The 9,327-nt window shown below is 31.0% G+C and overlaps 1 protein-coding gene across 1 annotated transcript; it reads right to left on the bottom strand.

Annotated features, from left to right (window-relative positions):
* Positions 1 to 3,232: 3,232 nt before the first annotated feature.
* On the bottom strand, positions 3,233 to 7,385 carry LOC112749470 (uncharacterized). Its single transcript, XM_025797720.3, has 4 exons — positions 6,921 to 7,385; positions 5,604 to 6,293; positions 4,885 to 5,319; positions 3,233 to 3,754 (listed from the first exon to the last, which is right to left on the bottom strand). Exons 2-4 carry the CDS (start codon positions 6,289 to 6,291, stop codon positions 3,567 to 3,569), a joined length of 1,311 nt encoding a protein of 436 aa, XP_025653505.1. The 5' UTR covers positions 6,292 to 6,293; positions 6,921 to 7,385; the 3' UTR covers positions 3,233 to 3,566.
* Positions 7,386 to 9,327: the final 1,942 nt, after the last annotated feature.

Below are 9,327 nucleotides of genomic sequence, written 5' to 3'. Positions count from 1 at the left end.
GACAAATAAATAAATAAACGGTATGGTATGATTTATGAGAAGCAGGTAACCTATCCCCCGCGCTTTTTTATTAAACCAGAGTTCATGAAAGAGAACACCGACGAACAACTTTTGCCATCAAAAGTAACAAAACAAAACGAGTGGAAGCGCAATTTCTTATGGAGCGCATTGCATTAAGTTCTCGCAAGAAAAATATTCACGTTAACTGTCTTATTATTACTGGAATATTTATTTAACACGCTCCAAGAAGAATGATCGAACAAATCACCACAAGAGCATAGTCTGCTGCAATCACATGGCATGCGCCTACTCACTACACAACTTAAACTTATCCACAAGAGTGGGAATTAAGAATTCAGAAAAAAATTCCAAAAGAAGTATTTTGTGTGTAATAAGTATATTAAGAATCCACCACGCGGCATAGCTTCGTTAACATTACGAAATTGGAGCAAATTAAAGCATCTGCATCACCATGTACGTACTAATAACTGGTCCTGCTTTGCTTGCAGGTCCACTATTGATTGAGAGTCTCTACCTGTCCCACCCATTTCCCACCGCCATCATTCTAAGCATGGATAATATAATAATAATTAGAGTATATATTTAAATAGGTCTTTGAAATTTTGCATCCAACATTTTTGTCTTCAAACAAAATTTATTAAGTTGAGGTCTTTGAACTTTTCAAAAATAAAATGTATAAGTTCTTGCGTCACACTTTTAAGGACTTAGAGTAAAGTATCGTTTTTGTCTCCAACGTTTGGGTAAATCTTATTTTTGTCTCTAACGTTTAAATCGTTCTATTTGTATCTCTAACGTTTGTAAAAGTGATTTAATATTATCCTGCCATTAATTACACATCATAAACGCTTTAGTTTGAGTTTTAAAAATCTCTTCTTGAAGTTAGACTACAAATCTCTGGGATAGAATCGTGATTTACTCCAAAAAATAGTTCATCAAATGTTGAAACTAATTCCTACAACATTTACATAATTCACTTTTCTAGGGACATAATTGAATCTAAACACAAATAGTGGGTATAATATTAAAATCGAGCACATCCAAGTGAGACCTAATTGAGAATGAATACATTCAAGTAAGAATAATTGAAAAATATAATCTGATTTGTTAGTATAATTGATAGTATGATAATATTGAATCACTTTTATAAACGTTAAGGATACAAATAGGATGATTTAAACGTTAGGGACACAAATAGAACTTATCCCAAACTTTAGAAATAAAAACGATACTTTTCTCTTTGTTTAAATAGAAACAATAAATCTAACTAAAATAAAGACTTATATGTTAACTTTTTAATAAAATTTTCTTAACGACAAATGTTCAATGCAAAATTTTTAAAAAATTTATCTAAATATATACTGTAATAATTATTAACTTGTAATTGGCTCTGGCCTTGTGAATAAAATAATATCTAGATTTAAAGCGCGCGTTGTGCGAAAAAATATAATGGACATACAATTTATAAAATATATAAAGTAATTTAAAATTTAATAATTATAAAATTAAAAAATTTATAGATAAATTAAATTTTAAATAAAATTGTAAAAATATTTAATTTAAATTTATTTATTTAATTTTATATTATTATTTTTATTTTGTCTTTTAAGTAGTAATTTTTTTAGATTACATTAAATACTATAGCACAAATATAAAATTATTAGATGAAATGCAAATTTGAATATAAGAAATGAACATTCAATTTTCTAGTTTTACTTTTCATGACTTATGATAATACTATATTTTTAACAATATTACAACTAATCAATATAATTAGACCAAAAAAAGAATTGTAAAAAAGATGATATATGGTTGAAATTAACATTTCAATTTTTTAATTTTGTTTTTCATGATTTACAATAATATCATGTATTTTTAACAATATTACAACTAAATAATATTTAAAAAATATAAATTGTTGAAAAAAATTGATATATGAATGATATAATTAATGAATATAACTAGATAAAAAATAAAAAAAACCTAAAAAAAATTGTAAAAGTATAGTATTTTAAGAATTTATCACTTAATATATATGTTTAATAAAGTAAAAAAAATTCTAGTCATCAATCAAATTCTTCAAATAATTGTGCAAAATATTAGTAAGAATGAAGGAAAAAAGAACAAGAAAAATGAGATTATATTAAAAAAAAAGAGATAAAAGAGATGTAAACTGAATATTAATTTATATAGTAAACATAAGGAGTGAGAATGAAAAAAATAATAAATTATATTTTATTATTCAATTTATATCTATTGAAAAAAAATAACATTTACATTAAAATTATATAATATTCTATATAAAAATAAAAAATATGAAAAATAGAGAGTACCTAAAAAAATAAATGTCATAAAAATAAAAAAAAAAAATCTTAAGTTATAATCCTGTATGATAAGCATAAGAATAAGTGATTATAGAAGAAGATAATGAATTATATTTTTATTTATTAAAAAAATGCTAATATTAAAGACATATAATATCTTGTATAAAAATAAAAAATAAGAGAATATAAAAATTATAAAGTAATCTAACAAATAATAAATATTATAAAAATAAAAAAAATCTTAAGTTATAATAACGAGTTATATAAGAAGTAAAAATAAAATAATTAAAAAATAATTCAATTAAAATTAAAATAATTTAAAAATTAATTAAATAAATAGTAAATAAGCTATGTCAATTAATTATTTAAATTGATGTGATAAAATATTAAAAATAAAAAAATGTATTAGAAGACTATTTTAAATGAATTTTAACGACTCTCAACTACTAAATTATCATTTAATTTTAATGACTCTCATTGTGAAGTAATTAATCAGCCATAAATTTTCACTATATTATAAACAGATGGCGTTGTGTTGTGCGTGCGCCGTGATGAGAAATGATAGATTCACGTTGGATTGCGTGATTTGCCCTTTAGTCACGACTACGTCCAGACAATACCAACTTGGATGGATGCAGCCGTAAGAAACCTTTCCTGGTTCTTTAAAAAAAATAAAAAAAAATAACAAGGAATATTACTTATGAACCCTGTTACAGGCATATGAAAACATCATGCATCCATGCTACCTGCGTTTTATTTACTATCTTCCACATCGATTTACGTGGCAACTTCTTAATCAAGATTCTCATCCTGCATGTGGACATGAGAACCCAAAAAGTGTTGTATTTGTGACGCTGAAGGTTCTTACTATATCAACTTAAACGCTAAAGTAGACAACAACCCCAGTGGGAGGAGCTATCATAAAGAATCTTATAACCGGTTTGTGACAGATGTATAAGATAACCAAGTATTTGCACGTCCACAGAATTTCCATGAACGCATGACTGAGCTACGGAAACACTGCACTAAATTTCCTACCAAGAACTCTGCATCGGAAAGAACTAATTCTTTGTATTATTTTGTACCATGCACATCACTCTGTGCTTGCCGGAAAATTTGAATTGATCAAAATATAAGTTGCCACACAGTGGCATGTAACTTTTTATTTTTCCTCTTCTAACATGACACACAAGTGTAGTTAGTGATGATGATGATGATGTGTATTTACTTGGCGGCTGCATCCTCATGTTCAGCAACCACATCAAGGTCTGCAGAGGAGGATGACCCTTTACTTGTTGGGAGATAAGACCATGCTATTGCTGCAGAACCAAGCACAATCGCACTAGTAATAGAGCTCCATACCCATCTCTTCATCCTTCTCCTCCTCCGTTGCCTATCACGCCGTCCCAACTCTGGACAAGACACAAATAACACGACACGATTATAATGCAATCTAAACAAACGGAACCATGCAAATTAGCAGGAAATAAAGTATTCATGCAAAACAGCAGTTATTTCCATGAATGCATGTAAACAGGACAGTATTTTCATATGTTGTGGAAACCAGATATCCTTTTATCAGTGGAGCTGCCACTAGGGCAACAGCCCATTTCACATCCATTACAATCTTTAGAAAATTGATTCGTTAGAAGTTAAAGTGTTTCAATCAATGATAGTTTTCTTAACTATAGCAGCTAAGATTTTAAACTCTTAATCCTTGATGTAACAAACGCCAAAAAGGCATCACATCACATCACATCTCTAAATATTAACTTTACCCAGCTTAGTGATTAAGCAAACATTACTGAAACAAGTCTATTATTCCTTGCACCTAATATTCAGAAGGAATCACAATACCTATACAGAAAGCCCGAGGAAAATATATACAAGTTTGAGATATCACCTAACTACAATAGTATAAAGGGCTTTCAGTGCAAGCCTTGCAATATTCATGCACATCAAGGGTTGTATATAGTATTAACAAGTAGAAATCCACCCAAAAAGAACAAGAACTAAAACAACTGTGATATCGCTCAATACAGACCTAAAGCTATGAGCTCAAAGTTTCATTTATCTCAGCATTAAATTGATCACATTCCCAAATAATGCAGCTTTATTCCCCTTCGTATTCTAATAATTCCACTTTTGTTTGGTGGTAAACGGGAAAAGGGGGGGAGTTATCCTAAAACTGATCCTAAACCGCTAATCACTATTTGTTGTCTGCAAAATAAACACATCGACAGTTGAAGCACACCATGGATGCATGATTCTCAGACTGTTAATAAAACCAACATTCGACAGACAATCCCGCTCAACAACCAATAGACAATTCTCACTCAATACAGGTGCTATGTCCATCGAAATCTTTCTTGAACATGCATAATTGTCAAACTCAAAGTAAAGCATGATAATTGTGCTTTGATGAAATGTAAAATGACTAGCCACACTAGCACCAGCAACAGATATTCTTGCAGGAAGAAAAAAATGAGTATGTTCACTTCATCAAAACTATCAAAGACCAAATATAAGACGTAAGTCTCACCTATCGCTTCCTGGTTCCTCTGAACCATCTCCCTATTCATGGTCTCATAACATCGGAGGCGTTCCAACAGCCGAGCAATCTCGAAGTTCTTTAAATCTAGTTGAGCTTCCATCTGTGCTTCAACTTCAGCCCTGGCCATTCCTCTCCCAATGGAGTTTGATATGAATCTTGCAACATGAACTTGTTGACATAGATCTTCCATGGGATCAGAATTCAGCTGGTCAGCCCCAGCAACAGCAGTAAGATTTGCAGGCAAAACAATTCCTGCACTATATAAGCCTTGCCTAATTCTCTCATATTGGCTTTTCATGCTGTTAAGGGACTCTTCAGTTTGCTTCCGCTTCTCTATCTCCATCAATAGACTCAACCTCATTTCACGTAATTCAGCTTCAAAATCAATTGTAGAATTTTGAGTTCCACCTTCAGAAGATAGTTCTGCAGAAAGAAAAGAGACAAGTAAGCGCTTCTCCAACATGAATGAAGAATTTCCAAGACCTTCACTACAAGCAATACTAAACCACTATTTGTCAACTATTTTCAAGGTGTATGAAATATACCATACTATGGATAATTCCGTGATATAATTAGGATATTCCGCCCACTGTAGTAAGTGGCATAAGTTGAAAATTGGGGGACAAGTGCGAAAAACAAACAAGGCTCTTATTGCTTGTGTATGTTTCATTGCAACAGAAATTGACAGAAAACTAAACCCAAATTACCTTCCCAAGCATCAAAAAACTCCCCAGGACTGCTGTACTTCATAGACAGTTCTGCCCCAGCATTATCTTCAACATCTGTAATACTTGCAAAACTCATTGATTCATTTGGATCGAAGAAATCTTCAATCTCTAAACCTCTTTGTGAATTCATTGTTGGTACCTGTAAATCATTTGTAATGCTACTACTCCCACTTTCCCTGTGTCCAGTCCCAAAGTCACCATTATTGCTGCTATCGAATTCAAAGTGATAAACAGTGTCACCGAGCTCCTCTTTAACAGCTTCAGGATTTTTATAAGGAACTTGTAGGTCACCTGCTGAACTTACAACCACCGTATCTGAGCTCTTACCATTAGGCTTTTCACAATCATGGAGAACATTCTGCTCAGCCAGTATGCTGGCCTCTGAAGTGCTCTTGAGGAGGCGCGGCCCACGTCGCTTATGGTTAATGATGTATGGTGATGGAGGAAAGGAAGAGGGTGCATCCGGAAGTGGCGTCACCTCAGGAGTGGCATAAAGAGCTGGTTTTAATGGAGGACGAGTAGCCTTTTTTTTCTTAGGGGGCGCACTAGCATTCCTCCCCTTCTGTGAGTTTGGCAGAGGCATCGAATTCGAAGCAGATCTGTCAACAGGTCTGGAACCTCCAGGCTCTAACAACCTATCCAATGCTATGGCACTAAAGGTCGGCATGGCTGCAAAAATGTCATAGAAACAACATAAACGCAAATATTATTTAAGATTTCAATTAAGTATCAATTTCAAATAGTTATCTTTCCATAATATCCCTACTACAACAGCTAAAATTACACAGATGATTGAATATAACCTAAATTAATGAAACCTTTTGCTTATTTCCTTTTTTTTTTAAAAAGGGGATCGTTTCGCTCCCCCAAACACCACAATATGTACAGATATTGGGATTCAAGTTATGAAAACAGCAAACGGCGAAATCCTCAAATAAGCTGACTCGATGCGTAGTCTCCAAGCATGGGAAAATTATGCTTCCTTGCGGGTCTTTTTATATTTTTTATTTTCAAATCAGGAGAGAGATTCCATAAGCAATTTTATGTGGCATTCAACAAAACATAATAATTATTCCACAGAGGGAGCATGAAGGAAAACTAGCACAGCTAAATCCAAAAAAGAAAAAAGGAAACAAACCAAAAACAAAATATTCCTTTTTATCTAAGAGATAACGCTAGTAAACAAGGATAATAAAACAGAAAGAGTATCGCGAGTATTCAAAGGAATTGCACCAGAAAACACGGTTCAAAATTCAAATCAATAAGGCGGTAGGGAGAAGAGGGGAGAGGGATTACCTGGGGAGCGGAGTTGGAAGAAGAAGAAAGAGGAAAATGCGAAGGGAAAAGAGGGAAAAGCGTATTTAAGTTAAGACGACAACGTATAACCTCTTCTCCAAGACAGAACGAAATCGACTATTTCTTCGTGTTGTGCGTGTGCCTCTTCTTTTATTTTTTTAATTATTAAAAGAAAATTAGAATAGCAATGACCGCCTCTCCCTCGTTTCGGTATTTTCTCTCTCTTTCTGAGATGAATGAAATTTTGGGATTCCTTTTCCTCCGCAACTCTTTCGCAGCTACGGGCACCTCATTCTCTATTTCTCTCCCACTCTCTTCTTTTCCCTCTATTCTTAGCCTTCTCTTTTTTCTCCTTTTTTTTTTATTCTAAAAACAAATTAGGGTTTCATCTTCGGTGGGTCCAAGCGCTCAACATCGAAGGGGTTGCGTAAGGGCTATTATTGACATTTCCTTGTGTTCAACCTCCGTAATGTACCACATCCTCCTATTATATTGGAGAATGCTTTTATAACATCTATGTAATTATATACTAAGTATTTGTTTGGACGCTATTATTCTGTTAAAAAAAAATTTTTTAATAAAAAATATTTTTTTATTTTTTAGCGTGTTTGACAAATTTCTAATAATAAAAATAAAAGCATTAGAAAAATAAAAAAATATTTTTTTTGAGAAGCTGTAATTTACATCTTTTTCTAAAATATCTTTTTTCTTTAAAAAAAAGATGTTTATCATATAATAAATAAACAAAAAAATATTTTTATATTATTATACCCAAAGATAATTGACAGATAAAAAAATCTTTTTGTATGAGATATCCAAACATAAAATTACTCCATAAGATCTTTTAAAAAAAGATAATTTGAAAAAAGATATTTTTTTAGAAGTTCACCCAAACAAGTCCATTTATTTATTTATTTGTATTAAATTTTATTTTATTATTTGTATTAAATTTTAGCATAATAACTCTAATTTCATATTTATTTATTTATTTTTATATTTTTATACATTCAAAAGTTTATTCGATATTTATTAGCACTTAGCTTTTAAATTTGAATATAAATATCTTAAGGGTCGCGGCAAGATATTGAAGCGGATCCAGGGCTTTTTGGAGGAGGACAAAAGAAGAGACGAGTGCGGATCCCTTTTTAAGCCGCGGAGACAAGTCGTTTTCGTGTGGCATTTCGAATTTTGAACGTCAGATAAGGTCAATGCATACGATTTGTTTGTTGCATTTGAACATAAAACCGGGAAATTTCTCAACTAATTATAGCTCATGAATTTATATTTCTTTCTTTATGATATTTTTTGCACAGTTAGAATATTTACTATGGAACGTAGTAATTAATTTTTTTGCTGCTTTGTAAATACTTTAAAAGGTGAAATACTAATATGAAATTTTTAAATTTTTACGTACATAAGAGTTTATACTATCGACTTTTAGGTTTAATGATTTATTAATTATTACTACATGAATTTCTTTTGGCAATATATAATATATAAATATTTTAAAGTGGAGAGATGGGAATAGGAGGTGTGTGGTGCGTGACAGTGAGTGGGAGGGGGAGTTCGTTATGGGTGGAAAATGCCAAATGTACGGACCATACCAGCTGTGCTACTGGCACAAAACATGGTCTCCTGACTCTCCTCTAACCCTCTTTGCACATGAGAGGTAATTTAGAAGCAAAATCTTTAGATGGCCGTAAATATATAACCTTACCCTTATTTATAATATAAAAAATGTTGAAGGATATCAGAACCGGTAATTAACACGATCAATGATCGTACAACTGAGTCAATTCCGTTCGCTCATAATTAAATAAAAATATAAAATTATAAAAATAAAATTAAAATTAAAAATTAAAATATATATTTTTATAAATATATTAATAATAATTAAATATTAATTTTAAATATAATTAATAATTTATAAATAAATAATAAATTAATTATTAATATAAAATATTTTTTATTTTAAATAAAAAAATTAATAAACTAATAATTAATAAATTAATTAAAAACTAAATTCAAATTTATTTTTACACCAGTAAATTCTTTTTATTAATAATTTTTTTTTAATAAATTTAAGGGTAAAAAACGTAAACAAGTCAAAGGGAGAACAATTTGACACAAATAAGGCAAAGCAAAATCTGATTCATCAATCAACCAAAGCACATTTCTATGTAGTTCGAACCAATATGGTTCGAACTCACTTTGCAAGTAATTCGAACCAAATAGGTTCGAATTACACATATACCACATAGCCACATAATTCGAACCAATTTGGTTCGAACTCTAACTTCATAATTCGAACCAAATAGGTTCGAATTACACTGAAGAAATAGTCACCAAGTAATTCGAACTAACATGGTTCGAATTACTCAGAATTCGGTCCACACAGTAATAATTT

Source organism: Arachis hypogaea, chromosome 15 (genome assembly GCF_003086295.3).
Source record: "Arachis hypogaea cultivar Tifrunner chromosome 15, arahy.Tifrunner.gnm2.J5K5, whole genome shotgun sequence".
Taxonomy (NCBI): Eukaryota; Viridiplantae; Streptophyta; class Magnoliopsida; order Fabales; family Fabaceae; genus Arachis; species Arachis hypogaea.
This window is presented reverse-complemented; position numbering and strand designations above follow the sequence as displayed.